This window comes from Mauremys mutica, chromosome 3 (genome assembly GCF_020497125.1).
Source record: "Mauremys mutica isolate MM-2020 ecotype Southern chromosome 3, ASM2049712v1, whole genome shotgun sequence".
In the NCBI taxonomy this organism is placed as follows: Eukaryota; Metazoa; Chordata; order Testudines; family Geoemydidae; genus Mauremys; species Mauremys mutica.
In genome coordinates, this window is record NC_059074.1 from 113,165,933 (window position 1) to 113,185,711 (window position 19,779).

Sequence of the window (19,779 nt, forward strand, 5' to 3'; positions counted from 1 at the left end):
GCTGTCTGTCTGCAGGAAAAGGAGCTATAGCTTTGGAACCCTCCCCCCTTTTCTGCAGAAAACAGCAGATTTAATCAGATCTCCTTTCCCCTGTTTCTTTCACAGACTTGGAGTGTCACCAACAAAATAGTTAGGTGGTATTGGTATGGCATCTGAATGGAGGCTTTGTTGTAAAAAGATCGCTTTATTAAAAGCTCTTACATTCCTGTTGACATCAGTTTACCTGAATATTAATTCCCCTACTTTTTATCAGTAACAAGAACCCTTGAAGAAACTTAACTTACTGGTCAATAATTTAAACCAAATTAGTTACATGATGAAACTACATTAGTTATCATTTTGAACTAATAGTCACTATTCAATATTCACTAGCTTCAATCAAGTTGTAGCGGCATAAAACTGGTGCAACAGAGTGGAAATTTGGGTCCAAAGTCTCCACCCCAAGTGGCTGTCCTATTGGGCAAATAGTATTAGGCTTTGTCTACACTAGCATGTTTGTCAGCAAAACTTTTGTTGGTCAGGGGTGTGAAAAAAACACACCCCTGACCAACACAAGTTTCACCGACAAAAGCACCGGTGTGGACAGAGCTATGGTGGTGGGAGAGCGTCTCCTGCCAACATAGCTACCTCCACTCATTGGGAGTGGCTTAATTATACCGGCATGAGAACTCTCTCCCATCGGCATACAGAGACTACACAGGAGACCTTACAGCAGCGCAGCTGCAGCGGTATAGCTGAGACGCTGTAAGGTCCGTAGTGTAGACATACCCTTAGATGCTTTCTGAGCATTCTTCATTCACACCTATTACTAGGTGTTTTCATGTTACTTAAATGTCATGCTACTCAATAATGCACGTACACTAAGTGTTTACTTGGGCAGACATACTGAATTCCTCGAGAGAATGTATAGATTGTCCTTTAAGATATTATTTTCTAATAACAGGTCACATTTGTAGGAGGTGAAGCAGTGAGTCAAAGAGCTTTGCTTCAGATGTCAGGAATCCTTAAGAGAACAAGTCTTGAATGCTGGATCCTCAGACATGTTTTCTTCTAGATCTCATTTCTTTGGATTACTTGTGCGGTGTTATGCTTCAGAGTTGCTCTGGAAGCGGCTTCTCTTTATGTGGTTGATTCAAGATGAAGAGTACCATCCATACTGCTTATTTATCTCTAGGCTATCTGTGGAGCCTCTTTCTCTTTTTTTGCTCTTATACGATGTGATACTGAAGTTCTTAAGCAGGCAAAACTCTAACAGAAGAAAATAGTGTTTGGTTCCCTGTCATTTTCCTCCCTGGGTTTGCTTTGTAGAAGTCTTTTCTAACAATTTTGTTTCTGCGTGAAGTCTATCTTGCTCAGCCACTGTACAAATCCTTAAACTCTACGATGCTAGATTCTACCATTATGGGGCTGAATTTTTAAATGTGCTAAGGACTCACAATTCCACATGACATGAGATCCTATATAAATATGATAATCTATTTTATCCTTGCAAAGAATGCTGGGCTCATCAATGCTTTAACCCAATTTATTAGCTCTTCACTGAACTGCCATCTTGAATATTAGGTACAAACCTTCATATTGAGGCAAAGCTACAAAGTTTATTTTCCTCATACTTACAATTACTGCAGAATGGGCCACATCATACAAACACCTACACAAACAGTAAAGCTGCTCAGGTGTTGTTCCACTGACTTCAATAGAACTATTCATCTGAGTAACTTTAGTCATGTGAATAAGTAAGTACAGGACTTTACCCAGAGTTTGTATATAATAAGGATCTTTTTCTCCCACAAACTCTCTTCCCCTACCTTGGTATCTACGGTATTTATGATATCACAAAAGTAACAACAGCCATGGAACTAAGTGTGACCTCACTAACAAGGCTGTGTCAGTGGGATTAATCAAGACTTGAAAGAAGCCACATCCTCAAGTACCTTGCTGAATTGGGGCCCATGTGCCCAAGCTTACTGAGTGATTTAAGTAAGAGTTGAGGTGCTTAGCACCTTGAAGAACTGACCCTTCACTCAGACTGTTCTATATATGGGACAAATCAGTTATGATTAGCTGCCTCATATGTAGATGCACAGCAAACAACATCTCCTGTAAAATTCTCAGCAAAAGAGGGGAGCAATTAGTACCACAACCAAGAACTATCCTATAGCTCCTTGCAATCTGTTTGTTGGTTTATTAACCAAATTACATATAAAACAAGCCCCCTCTGAGCCTCCTGTTTATTTAAACTTTTATAAACAGTGACAAAACTGTGTTATTTAAAAAGCTGTCCTGGGAGCTTTTATATCACACTCATCCCCCCTAACAGATTACCCAACCCTCTGCTTATCAGACAACAGCAGCTTGAATTCTCTGGAAAGGTTCGGGCCTTGTTGTCCCTGTGAACAGCCAGCTAAGGTGAGCAGGCACAGGGAGTGCTGCCAATGTAAACTCTTTAGGACAGAGCCATTGTCTCGTTGCAGGTCTGGCACACCAGGACCCTGATTGGGGGGGACGGGACGGCTGAGAGCTGCTGTAATGGTAGAAAGGTAGGGAGCTCAAGCGCCCATCTCGTCCCCAGGACAGAGCCAACCTGAACCTAGCCCAGCCCGGCCAGGTGCTTGTCCAGCCTATTCCCCAATCCCTCCAGCTGGCCGAGGGGCCCCAGCACAGCGTCACACACGACACCCCAGCCCCCCTCCTGGGGGTGGGCCCCATGGAAGCAGCGATCCCCCCTGTGCTTTGGCCCCTTACCTGCTGCCTGGGTGAGGGCGGGGCGCGGGCTCCCGCGGGCGGGCGGCTGGGTGAGGTTGGCGGGCCCCAGGCTGTAGCTGCTGTAGCCGCGGTGCGGAGCGAAGCGGCAGACGGCGCGGCCGCGGTAGGTGCAGTTGAAGAGGTAGCAGCTCAGCGGCCCCGGCTCGCCCGGGGGCCGGGCTCGCTGCACCACGGCCAGCGAGCAGCGCGGCTCGGCGCAGCAGGCCTGCAGGCACTGCCTCCAGCCCGCCACGGCGGCCGGCGCCCGCAGGAAGGTGGCGCCCGCCGCCAGCGAGTCCTTGGTGCGGATGATGGCGTCCGGCCGGGCGGAGAAGGCGCCGCCCCGGCAGCGGCCCCCGCCGGCCTCGTCCGGCTGCAGCTGGCGGCGGAACTCCTCCAGCAGCGACTCCACGCCCGAGATCTGCGAGCGCAGCTCGGCCAGCGGCGCCGCCACCTCCCCGCCCGAGGCCCGGCCGCACAGCGCCGCCAGCAGCAGCAGCAGCAGCCGCAGCCGGGAGGCCATGGCGGGGCGAAGCGAAGCGGGCCCGCCTGCCGCAGTCACCCGCCGCTGCAGCCCGGCGGGCAGGCGCGGGGCCGGGCCCGAGCGGGAGCTGGCGGCTTAGCGCGCTGGGGCGGGCTCCGCGGCGGCAGGAGGCGGCGGCATGGCCCGGCCGGGCCCGCCCGGGGTGCGCGGGGAGGAGCCGGACGCAGCAGAATCAAGCGACGGGCAGCGCCGGAGCCGGCTCAGCACCAGCGTCCCTGGACAGCTCCGGGAGCCCCGCCCACCCGCCGCGCCTGGGGCGGGGCCAGAGTAGGCTCCGCCCACCAGCTGGGACCTCTCCCGCCGCTTTTCACGTCCAGCCTACTGCGGGCTCCTCCGCCCGCCTCTAGTCTAGACCTTCCCCCCAGCCTGCCCCTATAGGGTGACGAGATGTCCTGATTTTATAGGGACAGGCCCGATAGTTGCAGGGGCGGCTCTACAAATTCGGCTGCCCCAAGCAGTCATGCCCGGGAGGCGCCCCCGAGCCGCGGGAGCAGCGGACCTCCCGCGGGCATGACTGCGGAGGGTCCGCTGGTCGCGCGGCTCGGCTGGACCTCCCGCAGCTGCGGGCGGTTTGCTGGTCCGGCGGTTCCGGTTGAGCTGCCGCAGTCATGCCTGCGGGAGGTCCAGCCGAGCCGTGGGACCAGCGAACCGTCCGCAGTCATGCCTGCGGGAGGTCCACTGGAGCCGCCGGCCGAGCGTCCCCTCCGCAGTCATGCCTGCGGCAGGTCCGCTGCTCCCGGGGCTCCGGTGGACCTCCCGGAGGCATGACTGCGGCAGGTCCGCTGGCCCAGCCTGCCGCCCCCCCGGGAAAGGGCCGCCCCAGGCGGGTGCTTGCCCCGCTGGGCTCTGGAGCCGGCCCTGGATAGTTGGAGCTATTTCTTATATAGTATCAGAGGGGTAACCTTGTTAGTCTGGCTCTGTAAAAGCAGGAAAGAGTCCTGTGGCACCTTATAGACTAACAGAAGTTTTGGAGCATGAGCTTTCGTGGGTGAATACATGCATCCAACGAAGTGGGTATTCACCCACGAAAGCTCATGCTCCACAGGACTCTTTGCTGCTTTTTCTTATATAGGCACCTATTACCCTCCACCCCCTGTCCCGATTTTTCACACTTGCTAGCTGGTCACCCTACGCCCCTCTGAGGGTCCGAGGGGTTTTCCCACTGACACAGGGGTGGGCTGTGTGTGATCCTTTTCCCTCTGTGTCACAGCGAGGCCTGGTATAGGCAGGCAGAGCACTGGAGGTCCAGCCACCTGGGCTCTGGTCCCAGCTCTGCCTCTGTGACCACAGACCAGTCACTTCATCTCTCTGCACCTTGTTTTCTCCATCTGTCAAACAGGGATAAAGATACTTGCCTTCCTCTGTGATGCACTTAGAGAGCTATGAAGGGAAAGCACAATACATAAGAACGGCCATACTGGGTCAGACCCAGGGCTCGCTCCAGACCCCAGCGCGCCAAGCGCGTGCTTGGGGTGGCGTGCTGCGGGAGGGCGGCAGGCGGCTCCGGTGGACCTCCCGCAGGCATGCCTGCGGAGGGTCCGCTGGTCCCGTGGCTTCGGTGGAGCATCCGCAGGCGTGCCTGCGGGAGGTCCACCGGAGCCGCGGGACCGGCGACCGCCAGAGCACCCCCCGCGGCATGCCGCCCTACTTGGGGTGGCGCAATTCCTAGAGCCGCCCCTGGTCAGACCAAAGGTCCATCTAGCCCAGTATCCTGACTTCTGACAGTGGCCAATGCCAGGTGCCCCAGAGGAAATGAACAGAACAGGTAATCATCAAGTGATCTATTCCCTGTTGCCAATTCCCAGCTTCTGGCAAACAGAGGCTAGGGGCACCATCTCTGCCCATCCTGGCTAATAACCATTGATGGACCTATCCTCCATGAACTTATCTAGTTCTTTTTTGAACCCTGTTATAGTCTTGGCCTTCACAACATCCTCTGACAAGGAGTTCCACAGGTTGACTGTGCGTTGTATGAAAAAATACTTCCTTTTCTTTGTTTTAAACCTGCTGCCTGTTCATTTAATTTGTTGACCCCTAGTTCTTGTGTTATGAGGAGTAAATAACACTTAGATAGACGAATCACTTTCTCCACACCAGTCATGATTTTATACACTTCTATCATATCCCTCTTTAGTCATCTCTTTTCCAAGCTGAAAAGTCCCAGTCTTATTAATCTGTCCTCATATGGCAGCTGTTCCATACCTCTAATAATTTTTGTTGCCCTTTTCTGAACCTTTTCCAATTCCAATATATCTTTTTTGAGATGGGACAACCACATTTAGACCATCTCCAAGCCAGCTTCCACCTGTTGCACTCCACTGAAACTGCTATCATCAAAGTCTCTAAAGACTTCTTCCCAGCCAAAACAAAGAACCAGTACTCCTATTTGACTTGTAAGCTGCCTCCAACAATGTTGATCATACTCTTCTTCTTGAAATCTTGTCCTCCCTTGGTTTCTGTGACACTATTGGCTTGCATGGGGCTCTGTCCTTGGTCCTTGGGCCTCTTCTCTTCTTCGTCTACATCCTCTCCATGAGTAATTTAATCCACGAGCACAAATTCAACTCTCATCTCTGTGCTGATAACTCACAGATCTATCTTGTTATTCCAGACCTGTCTCCTTCTGTCCAAACTAAAATCTCAGCCTGTATCTCTGACAAGTCTTCATGGATATGAACATGGCCCCAGCTCAACATGGCTAAAACAGAGCTCTTAATCTTTCCCCTTAAGACTTCCTTCCACATCCTTTCTCAATCACTGAGAACAGCCCCACCACCCTGCCTGTCACTAAGATCTGTAACTTGATAGTTTTTTTCAACTCAGACCTCTCTTTAGGTCCTCACATCCAGGCTACGTCTAAATCTGGCAGATTCTTTTTGCATAATATTTCTAAGATACGGCCTTTCCTATCCACCTACACGGATAGGACTCTCATCCAAGCTCTCATCACCATCTCACACCTTGATTACTGCAACATCCTTCTCTCTGGCCTAGATAAATGTGGTTTTTGTCCCAGCAACAAAATGCTCCTGCTAAGATCATTTTCCTAGCCCATCGCTTTGAATATGTCACCCACTCTTTGCATCCGTCCGCTGGCTCCTCCTTCTACATCACAGCAAATGTAAGCTGCTTGTCTTCACTTTCAAGGCCCTTCACAGCCTATCCCCACCCTGCATGTCATCTCTCATTCATTGTTGAGATGCTGACTCCCATTTCCAATCAACCTATGATGCCCATCACCTAGTCATTAAATTTTCAAACAAACCTTCATGCTTTTCTCCAGGCTGCCCCTCTTCCTTGGGAGATGCTCCCAGTAAACATCTGCAAAGCTGACTCCATTCCTGAAAACACTTCTTTGTTGTGCTGCCTACAAAAAAACTTTACAATGATTATATTGATGATGTGCTCAGGCCACAGCCTATCATGCTCAGCAAAATTATCTCATTGTTTCCTCATACTCACCTTTGGGCTTGTCTGAAACCCTCTGTTGTCTCCAGTCTTAAACTTAGATTGTAAGCTCCCTGGGGCAGGGACCCTCTTTTTATTCCATGTTTGTACAGCGCCTAGCACAATGGGGTACTGGTCCGTGACTACTGCTCCTACATGCTACGGTAATATAAATACATCGTAAGCATAATCATATTGTGTTGGTAGAGCCTCCATAATTAACAATCATGAGTTTCCTCATGGGTAATGTCAGACTCAGAAAAGAAGGCGTGGAGTGAATAGGCCACTAATCCCCATAAGTGGGTCCCTCCAGGTCAGGGTTGATGACTTGTCAGCAGGGCAATGTAGGGATGCTTCTAATTGCCTCTGCCCATGCTGTATTTGTTCTGTGAATAGATTATCTCAGTCTCCAGGGCTTTCATCAATAATAAACCAAGCACATTTCCTTTATAAAGAGGTGCCAAACTAACAGCCCCACATTATTTAGGGGAGGGAATCGGAGCATTTGGAATCCAAACCAAGATCTGCACCTGAATTGTGTGGCTAGCCCCTCAGGGCCCACTGCAGCGGAGTGTTAGCTAGAGGAGCTCTGCCTCTGAGCTCTGAGGCTACTCGGATTCCTGTTTGGGGCCCTGTTTTGCCTTGGACACACCAAGAATATGAGGGAGTAAAAATGACTTAAAGCCACTTTTGGCTTTTTCTGTTCCTGTACCAAGTTCCAGAAGGGAGAATTGTCCCCTTGGGATGAAAACCTGATCCCATTGATGGTTCCATTATAGTAAATCTGAGTTTTATTCAGAAGGTGGCAGCAGTTTATTACTTATGAATATCAATTTTTTTGTTAATGCCTGTTCGAGTGTGGATGAATATTTTGTATGTTTCAATTCCTGTCCTTTTTACTGCTTCATTATTGTGAATATCACAGGTTATTTTTTCTAGGTCATAAAGGTGCATATTTTTTAAATTTGGTCAATTTAAGTGAAGATATCCTCTTCATGTCTGTTATTTACATGATTATAAAACCGTGTGTGTATGTCAAGAATGATGTTAGAGATTGATAAAGGTATTTGTATGGATTTCCTTTTCTTTTTTTAATGCTACCTGCATGTACCCCAGTTTATTGTTAGTGCAGGTGCTTCATGAGAAATTGGAATAGTTTGAAAGAATGCTAGTTTTCTCCTTCAAAAGATGATGGATGGTTAGACAATGCATTTGATCATGAAATATAAACAACTGTGTGACTCAGAAGTGGATGTACCATGAAAGAAACCGTACGGGTGGCACAGGGCCCCCAATGACGGGAGGACCCCAAAATGCAGGGCAAATCTCATCTGACAACTTGATGAGCAGCAGGGCTCAGGCAGGCAGGCTGCTGCATTCCGTGGCCGGTGGCTCCACACCGCTCCCAGAAGCAGCTGGCTGCTGGCATGTCTCTGCGTGCCCCTGGCAGGAGTGGGGGAGGCGGCTCTGTGCACTGTCCCCTTCCCAGGCAGTGCACGGAGACCTGCTGCCCTCCTCCCCCCAAGGGGCGCGCAGAGATGTGCCAGCAGCAGCACAGCAGGGCTAAGGCAGCTTCTTGCCCACACTGCCTCCCTCCCTCTGCACCGCGCCGCTCCCGGAAGCGGCCAGCATGTCCCTGCAGCCCCTGGGGGGGGGTGTGTCTCCGCACGTTGCTCCTGCCCCAAGCACCGACTCTGCGGCTCCCATTGGCCGGGAACCGTGGCCAATGGGAGCTGTGGTGGTGGTGCCTGCAGGCAGCAGCATGGAGAGACTCCCCTGGTGACCCCTGCCTAGGAGCCGCTGTCAGAGGGGTGTGCCAGTCGCTTTGGGAGCCGCACCGCCCAAGGTAAACTCTGCCCCCTGACTCCTCCCAGACCCCAACCCTCTGCCCCAGCCCAGAGCCCACACTCAAACTTCCTCCCAGAGCCCGCACACCTCCCTGCTCCCACACCCCACACCCCAACCCCCTGCCCCAGCCCAGAGCCCGCACCCAGCATCCAAACTCCCTCCCAGAGCCTGACCCCTGCACCTCCTCCTGCACCCCAACCCCCTGCCTCAATCAAGGTACCTCACTTTATTGTCACTTACTTCCTATTATAATATAAGAGGAGGATGAAGATAAAAAAGAATGAAAAACAGGGGCGGGGAGATAAGAGAGAATGTTTTCTTAGCTGGGTCCCAGGGGGCGGGCTCTGAAAATGAAACTGCACACAGGGCCCCACTAACTCTAAATCCGCTTAATAGTGACTGCTTAATAGTCTATTTGGGAACTCAGGAATGTTCATATTTTAGGAAATTTGTCAATTTACTTCCCCTTTGGTCATGTTCAAACTTCACAGGACAACATAAATATGGGAGCCGTGAGTAGAATATGAACACCCTTCTTTAACACTAACTCTTCTATTTTTGTTTGAAAATGTATTCTAAAAATAAATATGCTTTCCTTTTCATGCTGTGTCTTCAAAACGCTCTGTGAACAGTGAATACACAACATAAATCTTATGTACATAAAATCTGTCATCTGCATGATTCTGAGCTTAAACAATTTTTCTCTTCTCTAACTTGTTTGTGAGTAACTGTCAGCTAACTGCCCACATGAAAAATATGAATCCTCCTACCTGCTGGAAGAGGATTGGTGGTTGATGGCTGGTTTGAACAATTTGCCAAGTACAAATTGCAGTGATAACGTTCTCTTTGTAATGTGGAGCTTCACTCCTGGTCTACACTACACAGTTAGGCTGACGTAAACCACCTTGCATCATCCTAGCTGTGCATGTGTTTGCACTAAAATTTGTCTCCCACTGATGTAAGTGCCCAGTTACGCCAACATATTAACACCACCTCCTGAACTTTTCCTGGTTGCCCCGCTTGCTGAGCACACCTCTATCTGCTCTCCATTTTTGTGTGCAACTGCCCAGCTGACCATGCTGGCTACAGGCTCCAGTTGCGCTCCAGCCTGGAGTAGACAGGAGATATTGAATCTCCTAGGCCTATGGGGAGCAGAGGCTGTGCCTGCACAGCTCTGAACCAGCCATAGAAATATTGACATCTCTGAGCAAATTGCTTGGGGGATGCAGAAGGAGGGGTACACCTGGACCAGCAGTAGGGCCATTGGAAATCCCAGGAGCTGCAGCAGGCATGCCAGAAGGCCAGGGGGACCAACAGTCAATCCGGTGCTGAGCTGCAGACTTGCCACTTTTATAATGAGCTGCATGCAATACTTGGCGCAGACTCCACCACCACCCTGCACACCGCCATGGATACTTCTGAGAATCCTGAGTCACAGGCCCCTGCTGTGAACAGCGAGGAGGAGGTGGATGAGGAAGAGGAGGAGGAGGATGGGGGACAGGTGACTGGGGGTATCTGGCTGTGCCACGAGCCAGGACCTGTTTTTTTACTCTACTGCAGTCCAGTCTGTCCCAGCAGCCAAGCATGGGTGAGCCTGATGCAGGGAAAGGAACCTGAGGTAAATGTGGAATAAATTTTCCATTACAGTGTTGGTGCCTCCAAATTAACAGGCCACAACTATTGACGTTTCATTATGGGGCCAAAATAGGCATGTGTGTGCCATCTATTGGTCCACCGCAGTTTCGGAACCCCATAGCTGCAAAGCCATCCAATGTACGTCCTGCACATTGCCAAGAACCACAGTCCTATATAGCAGGAGACAATTAATGGCCCTGCACACTTGCATGACAATGGCCCCCACAGTGGATTTTCCCAACTCTAAAATGGCTTCCCACTGACTGGTAGCAACCTGGTGTTGCAGTCCACAGTGTGATTGCCACTTGCTTCTTCACTGTCAGGGCAGCTCTCAGTTTGGTTTCTCTGTATTGGATGGCTGGGCTGAGGTTGGCACACAGATCCAGAACTGTGGCCTTGCACATCTGAAAGTTCTGCAGCCACTGCTCTTCATCCCCATCCTGTATCACGACGTGATCCCACCAGTCAGTGCTCATTTCTCGGATCCAGAAGTAGTGCTCCACCATTTGCAGCTGCTCTATGAACACCAACAACAATCTTGAACTGGTTCTCGCTGTGTCCCACAGTAAACTGACCGCCAGGAAATCACCATGTTCTTCTTGCAGCTCTGCAAATATAGGAAGATCGTGCAAATACTGGAGGAATCTCTCATGACAACAGTGTAGAGCTGTGCAGACACCATGCTTCTGTTGGAGATGGCAGGAAGTGACAAGTCCTCTGTGGGTTCAAGAGCAATCAAAAATAGGCTAAAAAATTATGGAACAGAGATGACATTATAGGATGGAAGACACTGCATTTTGGGAAGTTGACTGCTTACTCCCAGTCACCACTGAATGAGTTGTTTCTGACCTAACATGCATTGCCAAAATGACCCAAAAGACAATGTCCTGAATGGTGGCGGGTTGCACACTGAGATACCTACCCATGGTGCACCGCTCTGTGCATTGACACAAGCACTCATGGTGAGTACACGCTGTGCCAATGCAAAGAACTAAGTGTGCACCTTCACAAGCGATTTGCTAACTGCAGCAGCTTATCTGTTGTAACTTGAGGCAGCAAAACTTTGTAATGTGGACATGGCCTTAGTCTGATGGTAATGAGATCCAGACTCAAGATATGCAGCAACAATTCGTGAGTTTAGACTGGAATTTAGGGGTTAGAGCAGTGTTAATAGAGGCGTGAGAGTTAGATACCTTCGTTTCTGTGTTTTGTCATTTTCTACTAAATTTTCACTTTCTCACTAGCATCATACTGTAATGTTTGTGCTGTAGAAACAGCAGGGGGATGTTTAATTTGGGTTTTTTGTTTTCTTTTAAAACATCTTAATTGAAAATTGAAAATAATAATTGTATCATTTGGACTTAATTCATCCCTGGTGCAAATCCACATAAAAGAATGAAATTAAAAACAGCTCTAGCCCTTCGGGTTTTGTAAACATCTTCCCACACCCTGAAAAACAAAGCAACCCTAGATAAGTGTACTGTATTTTTAAATTCCACTGGGCTTTTTTTATTGGTAAATATCAATTTAAATAAAAATGTGAGCTTTACTAATGATCACTGTGTATTATTTATAGAAAATATTCATTCTCTGCCTTTGTCTGTACCAATTATGGCCATACACAGAACATTTGTATGTCCTTTTTTAATATGTTATATATGCTACTAAACCAGGGACAAGTCTGAAGTGAGGAAGAGAGAGAGGTTTGAGGTTTTGTTTTTTAAAGATTTCCCTCAGCAGCAGCAGTAAGGAACAGGCAAAGAAAATCATATCGTGATTATTTTAACATACATTTATATGTGCTATGATTGTTTCTCTGCCCAGATACTGCATAACTGACTGAACAGCATTAGCCAGACACCACGTGGTACAATAGCAGACACTGAGAAAGACACTGAGAATTTGGTGTAGAGAAATCTTTTCAAACCTCCATTTAAGAAACAAAAACAAACAAAAAAGGGACAGTGGAGGAAGAGGAAACATTTTTTTTTCTCTGAGGTTCATTTATTTTTCTTATTTATTAGCTGACTTAGGATGAAATTCCTGCATGACAGTAGTGGTCCCATAAGCCCCCCCCCCTTCCTCCCAAACTACTGGAGTTCTTCTGCCTGTGGCATGGGCATTTGTGGACAGAGCAAATAGGTTGACCCCAGAAAATGGAGGCTAGCATGGAGGGGAATTGGGGCAGGGGAAAGCACAATAACCAAATCCACATAATTGCTGATTTAATGGTACAATCTGTCACCCAAATACTAGACTAAATCCAGAAATCAGCCATCTGGGACACATGCTGGAAAAATGCAGGTTTTATGTCCAACACAGAATCCAGTGATTCTTTCAACAATTTTCTTATTATCGGTGCATGAGTTCTGGGAACACCTGCATTTGGAAAGGAGTGTGAAAATATGTGAAATTGTGTTCTTTGAGAGGTGAGGAGAGAGAAGAGTAGGAAACAGCTGAGTCATTGATCTATAATGACCCCCCAGATACAAGGTATTAAAGAAGTAGGCTCCAGAAGAATAGGTGAGTTTCAGTTTGAGAGGGGTTATAAAAATATGATGAAGGAAAGATTAATTCAACACCACTTGCACTGGGTCCCCCTTCCCTCACATCAGAATCTTCTCTCACACAGAAATGCCCCACAGGAACACATGGGGCTAGATTCTGATCTTATTTACACTGGAGTGACTATGATGCACCTCCACTGAAGTTAGCTGAGTATCAGAGGGGTAGCCGTGTTAGTCTGGATCTGTAAAAGCAGCAAAGAATCCTGTGGCACCTTATAGACTAACAGACGTTTTGGAGCATGAGCTATTGTGGGTGAAGTTAGCTGAATTACTCTGGATTCATAATGATATAAGTGAGATCAGAATCTGGTCCATGAACTCCTGTGCTAGCATCAGGCAGTTTTCTGTGGAAAGATCAAAAATTTCAGAGGCTCAACACCTTGTGTTTCCTTTTCCTTATGCAGTTATCATGGACCAAATACCTGATACTCTTCACCAACAATAAATGATTTCCATCCTTCAAACGGAACATGCAGATGCAAACAAGTAGGAGCAGCCTCAGGCCATCTTGAACCGAACAGCTCTCCTACGCTTCACGCCCTTTTTCCAGGATTACCCGTGCAGGTGCCATAGCGTGGCAAGCATGGAGCCTGCTCAGATCTCCGCTGCAGTTTTGACCATTGTAAATACCTCACGCATTATCCAGCAGTATGTGCAGTACCTGCAAAACCAGGCAAGTTAGCGATGACAGCGCAATTACTATACTGATGAGGACATGGACATAGATGTTCCTAGAAGCATGTCATGTGGCGATTGGGAGATCATGGTGGCGTTGGGCCAGGTTCATGCCGTGGGACGCCGATTCTGGGCCCAGAAAACAAGCGCAGACTGGTGGGACCGCATAGTATTGCAGGTCTGGGATGATTCCCAGTGGCTGCGAAAATTTCATATGCGTAGGGCCACTTCCATGGAACTTTGTGACTTGCTGTCCCCTGCCCTGAAGCGCAAAGATACCAAAATGAGAGCAGCCCTCAGAGTTGAGAAGCGAGTGGCCATAGCGCTGTGGAAGCTTGCAATGCCTGACAGCTACCGGTCAGTCAGGAATCAGTTTGGAGTGGGCAAATCTAATTAAGTGTAAAAATGTAATAAGAAAAGCCAAAGAGGAGTTTGATGAATGGCTAGCCAAAAACTCAAAAGGTAATAACAAAATGTTTTTTAAGTACGTCAGAAGCAGGAAGCCTGCTAAACAACCAGTGGGGCCCCTGGACGATTGAGATACAAAAGGAGTGCTTAAAGATGATAAAGTCATTGTGGAGAAACTAAATGGATTCTTTGCTTCAGTCTTCACAGCTGAGGATGTTAGGGAGATTCCCAAACCTGAGCTGGCTTTTGTAGGTGACAAATCGGAGGAATTGTCACAGATTGAGGTGTCACTAGAGGAGATTTTGGAAGTAATTGATAAACTTAACATTAACAAGTCACTGGGACCAGATGGCATTCACCCAAGAATTCTGAAAGAACTCAGATGTGAAGTTGCGGAACTATTAACTATGGTTTGTAACCTGTCCTTTAAATCAGCTTCTGTACCCAATGACTGGAAGATAGCTAATGTAACACCAATATTTAAAAAAGGCTCTAGAGGTGATCCCGGCAATTACAGACCGGTAAGTCTAACGGCAGTACTGGGCAAATTAGTTGAAACAATAGTAAAGAATAAAATTGTCAGACACATAGAAGAACATAAATTGTTGGGCAAAAGTCAACATGGTTTCTATAAAGGGAAATTGTGTCTTACTAATCTATTAGAGTACTTTGAAGGGGTCAACAAACACATGGACAAGGGGGATCCAGTGAACATAGTGTACTTAGATTTCCAGAAAGCTTTTGACAAGGTTCCTCACTAAAGGCTCTTACGTAAATTAAGTCATCATGGGATAAGAGGGAAGGTCCTTTCATGGATTGAGAACTGGTTAAAAGACAGGGAACAAAGGGCAGGAATAAATGGCAAATTCTCAGAATGGAGAGGAGTAACAAGTGGTGTTCTCCAAGGGTCAGTCGTAGGACCAATCCTACTCAACTTAGTCATAAATGATCTGTAGAAAGGGGTAAACAGTGAGGTGGCAAAGTTTGTAGATGATACTAAACTGTTCAAGATAGTTAAGACCAAAGTAGACTGTGAAGAACTTCAAAAAGATCTCACAAAACTAAGTGATTGGGCAACAAAATGGCAAATGAAATTTAATGTGGATAAATGTAAAGTAATGCACACTGGAAGAAATAACCCCTAATATACATACAGTATGATAGGGGATAATTTAGCTACAACGAATCAGGAAAAAGATCAGGGATAGTTCTCTGAAGACGTCCACGCAGTGTGCAGCAGCGGTCAAAAAAGCAAACAGGATGTTAGGAATAATTAAAAAGGGGATAGAAAATAAGACAGAGAGTATCTTATTGCCCTTGTATAAATCCATGGTACACCCACATCTTGAATACTGCATACAGATGTGGTCTCCTCATCTCAAAAAAGATATACTGGCATCAGAAAAGCTTCAGAGAAGGGCAACTAAAATGATTAGGGGTTTGGAATGGGTCCCATATGAGGAGAGATTAAAGAGGCTAGGACTTTTCAGCTTGGAATAGAGGAGACGAAGAGGGGATATGATAGAGATATATAAAATCATGAGTGATGTAGAGAAAGTAAATAAGGAAAGTTATTTACTTGTTCCCATAATACAAGAACTAGGGGCCACCAAATGAAATTAATGGGTAGCAGGTTGAAATCAAACAAAAGGAAGTTCTTCTTCACACAGCGCACAGTCAACTTGTGGAACTCCTTACCTGAGGAGGTTGTGAAGGCTAGGACTATAACAGCGTTTAAAAGAGAACCGGATAAATTCATGGAGGTTAAGTCCGTTAATGGCTATTAGCCAGGATGGGTAAGGAAGGGTGTCCCTAGCCTCTGTTTGTCAGAGGATGGAGATGGATGGCAGGAGAGAGATCACTTGATCATTGCCTGTTGGGTTCACTCCCTCCGGGGCACCTGGCATTGGCCACTGTCAGTAGACAGGATACTAGGCTAGATGGACCTTTGGTCTGACCCAGTATGGCCATTCTTATGTTCTTAAGTAGCCAACGCAATCATTGACCAGCTGCTATCAAGGGTAGTGACTTTGGGAAATGTGCAGACCATTGTCAATGGTTTTAATGCGTTCGGGTTCCCTAACTGCGGTGGAGCGATAGATAGAATGCATAGCCCTATCTTGCCCTGGCACACCAAGGAGGTCAATATGTAAACTGCAAAGGGTAGTTTTCCAGGGTGCTGCAAGCACTGGTGAGTCACAAGGGATATTTCACCAACATCAACGTGGGATGGCGGGGAAAGGTGCATGACGCTCGCATCTTCAGGAACTCTGGTCTGTTTGAACAGCTGCAGGAAGGGACTTACTTCCCAGACCAGAAAATTACTGTTGGGGATGTTGAACTTTCACAGTGAAAATGTAGGTGCCCACAGGGTTAGGTGGAAGCTGAGTGGGAGTTTTGCAGATTGCAGTGGTTCCTAAAACTTGGATTTAGTTACTTAAATACCTTTGTGTGCCTGATTTATAGCACGGCCCCAGAAGGAGGGCTGTGAACTCTTGAATACAAGGAGGATAAGCCTACTTGAATAATTACACGGGACCAGGAGGAGGCTGTGAGACTCTCAAAGTTAGGAGAGGAAGCCTGTCTGAATTAGCACCCAGGCTGTCAGAGGAAGAGTGGACTGGAGGTGCTGAAGAGTTCTGAAGTATGAACAAGAATTAATAAATAAGCCCCCAAAAGGGGTAAACTTGGTCTAAGTACTCTGGTCTGAGAGTAAATCATTGTGAGACCTAAGAGGGAGAGGAGAGGAGAGTGGGCCTGCAAGGTCACATTGTGCCACAGTGACAGGGCGCTGGGCAACGGGTTGCTGATTCAGCCCTCGGTCACGCCAGCTCCCATTTAGAGGGATAGATTAGAGCTGACTGGAGATAACCTGGCCCTAACTGGGGAGGCAGAGGCTGCCTAATTTGCCTGGGGCTGTATAAAAGCCTCCTGGGATAGAAGAAATGGAAAAGGCAGGGAGGGGAAGTGGGGAAGTAGCTCTTCCCTCCTGCCTGCAGACAGTGAAGGACCAACTGTACATGGTGAAACGGTGGTGGGAACAAGCCTGTGAATAAACTGCACCAGTGGTGACGACCCCCAGAGTCTCAGAGTGACTTTGTGGACCTAGCAGAGGCAGGAGCTAGGGGGGCCCTGCTGTGCTCTGCTACAGACACAAAGGTGAGTGCTCAGTGATGACGTCTGCCACAATCACCTCTTAAGCTAAGGAATGTATCAGAGTCATCTCTGCTCATATTAATGATAGATTAGTTTTTAGAGCTTTTTGTTCCTGTTCCCCCTGCAGAACCAAGACAACCAAGATCACCACCCGCATAACGTTTATCAAGTTCCAGGCACATGGGGTTGTACTGGGGCAACTAATTGGAAGCTAGTAAACAATTTATTTTGTTAATGCACAGCAGGAAGGGAATCCAGTTTACTTTCTTTCTTAGTTGTGTTGGCTGTGCAGGGAGCAGTACAAAAACTATTAAAATAAGCTGAGGTGACCCTGGGTACCTTTTTTAGAGAAGAAGGTGACATTGAAAGCAATAGGGTTGTGGATTTAATTGACCTGTAGAACCTTTATTATTGAGGTGCGGATACATGGGAAGTAGAAATCCAACTTGACTTTCAGATCCCTGATGGAATTTGCAGTACAGGGAGTGAGAAGATAATTGTCTTTTCACTTGTAAGCTCAGCATGCTTGATATGGGAATGGTTGAGACAATAAACATGGAACCCAATTATACCATTTTTAGAGTCACCATATTTTAACCTTACTTTGCACCCACACATATTCTCTGCTCATACTTGTACTGTAGCATACCACCTTTGCACCCCAACCTGTTCATTCTGCAAAGACTTGTATGATTGAAGCCTCGAAGTCCACTCACCAGTGAAAAATTCCACTTGCATAAGTTGAAATCTCTTTTGTGTACTGGATTGGAGTGCAAAACTGACAGCATGAAAACTTCATGCCAAGAGTTTGCTGAAATGTATGAAGCTTTGATATCATTTGGCTTTACATTTACAGAAGCACAAAATCTAGCGAAAAAAATTAGCTCTCTGCAACTTCAGCTGTCTTCTTATGCGATGTGATAGACTGATAGAAATCAGTCATGTTATAAACTCATGCATAGTAGTGAGTCAATGGAAGCTTGATGTAGCGTTGAGGATGATCAATAATGTTCAAGATTTTCTGTCTGTTTACAGAAAAAAGGTGTGGTGTAGTGCTGCAGAGCTGAATTAACAAATAAACTGGACATAACCACCCTAAACATGCATGTGATTTTTTCATTACGAAGGGCAAAAATAAACCAATCAGCTGTCCTCATGACCAATTTTATATAAACTTTTTCATTCACTCCCCATATATATTTCATTTGTTTCTCTAGATGAGAAATTTTGAATTGCATTCTACTTCTGGATATTGTTTGGTGGTTTCAAAGGTCTTCAGAGAATGAATAAAACTCTGCTTTAGAAAGGCTCCATGGCTCTGCAAGTGATCATGACAGGAATCAGCTCAACTTTTTACTTATAGTATAGAAGGGCAGAAATCTAATAATGATGCTATTTGGCCTAGCAGCAACAATGGAATTGAGAAGCTTATTGGATATTTTGACCTCTAATGGACTATTTCCCCAAACATCACTGGATTTATTTCAAACGTTCCTTTTAAGTGTATCTCATTACAAAGTATATAACTCATTTTAGAACCACATCTACTTCTGTCTCTCACATACTTGCTGCTGTCTAACGGATTATTCATGTAAGTGATAAACAGAAATACAAAATCTTGAATTTTTTGTAGTTAACATTATACATGTTAAAAATCCAACTATATCAAGTTTCCCTCTACACTACTTTTTGTGATTTTTTCATATTGGGCATTTATATACATTACAAAATGTGGGAATCCTACATTTGGGTCTTGGAATGTCAAGGGTTATAACTACAACAGGCTGGTGAAAAACTATCTACACATTTCATTTACTCTACTTTCTATTCCAGTAAGAATAAGTCAATGGGGAAAGGAATTTCTCTAAGTATAAATTAATGAAAATGTATCTGCATTCCTCTATGCATCAAGAATGGCTCAGATTTCGATCAAGCACTGTATTGCTAAAGAATGAAATTATTTCAACTTCTCTAACAATGAAATTTCACCAGTGAAGTACATGAAGTGAATTTTCCCACTGTTGTGTATGGCCATGCAAGTTCAACTTCAGTTACATTGGCTGTGTCATATACTATATGGTGTGATGGGCTATACACACCTCACATTGGCCAGAAAAGGGTTAATGAGCTCCTGTGGGCTCAGTCAGTCCTGTCCTGTTACACTTGCCATAGGTGTCAGGCTTGGAGGGAGAGGTTAAAAAGGGAGAACACAGCTCAGTTGGTAGCTGACTGGCAAGGAGAAGAGATCTCCAGCTCTTGCTTTGTGACATCTCTTAAGATGGCTGTCACTCAGAGCTTTCCTCAGGGAAGGTAGGCCTGATGTGGGGCTACTATTCTTGTGACTTGCTAGGGGTGACTTGCCAGTGGTTGTTGAGGCAGATAGCACACTGCCTGAAGGGGGTGACAGCCAAATAACCTTTCTGGGGTTTTTTCTTTACTCTTGACTGGGGCCTTGATAGTGGTTTTGCCTGAGCCCAGGAGTGATCTGGGGTCATATGGTTATAATGACTGGACCAAATTCTGCTACCGGTTACACATGTGCCACCCATTAATGTTTTTATCTTATAATTAGTAAATCTTAGTTTATTCACCTTTATTGCAGTTGTGATGCAGAGGCTTACCAAGTCACAATATACACTACTCTATAATTGACAGAAATAAATCTGTTTATTTATACTAAATTAACTAAGGTGCAACATACATGACTCCAAAAAATGTGGGCTTCGAAGTGATCAAGAATGGCTTTTACCTATT

General features: G+C 46.6%; 1 protein-coding gene and 1 long non-coding RNA gene across 5 annotated transcripts in view; one reads left to right on the top strand and one right to left on the bottom strand.

Moving 5' to 3' along the window:
* LRP11 (LDL receptor related protein 11) overlaps positions 1-3,445 on the bottom strand; it is a 61,005-nt gene extending 57,560 nt beyond the window's left edge. For 2 of the 4 annotated variants that reach the window (XM_045010969.1, XR_006578260.1), the window contains exon 1: positions 2,746-3,445. In XM_045010969.1, coding sequence (XP_044866904.1) covers positions 2,746-3,268 — 523 coding nt within the window. In that variant the 5' untranslated portion in view covers positions 3,269-3,445. The remainder of the gene's footprint in view (positions 1-2,745) is intronic. The other 2 variants (XM_045010967.1, XM_045010966.1) reach the window with 2 other exon arrangements.
* Positions 1,903-13,394, top strand: LOC123366999. Its single transcript, XR_006578261.1, has 3 exons — positions 1,903-1,980; positions 2,475-2,540; positions 13,191-13,394. It is a non-coding gene; the product is annotated as an uncharacterized LOC123366999 (long non-coding RNA).
* Positions 13,395-19,779: the final 6,385 nt, after the last annotated feature.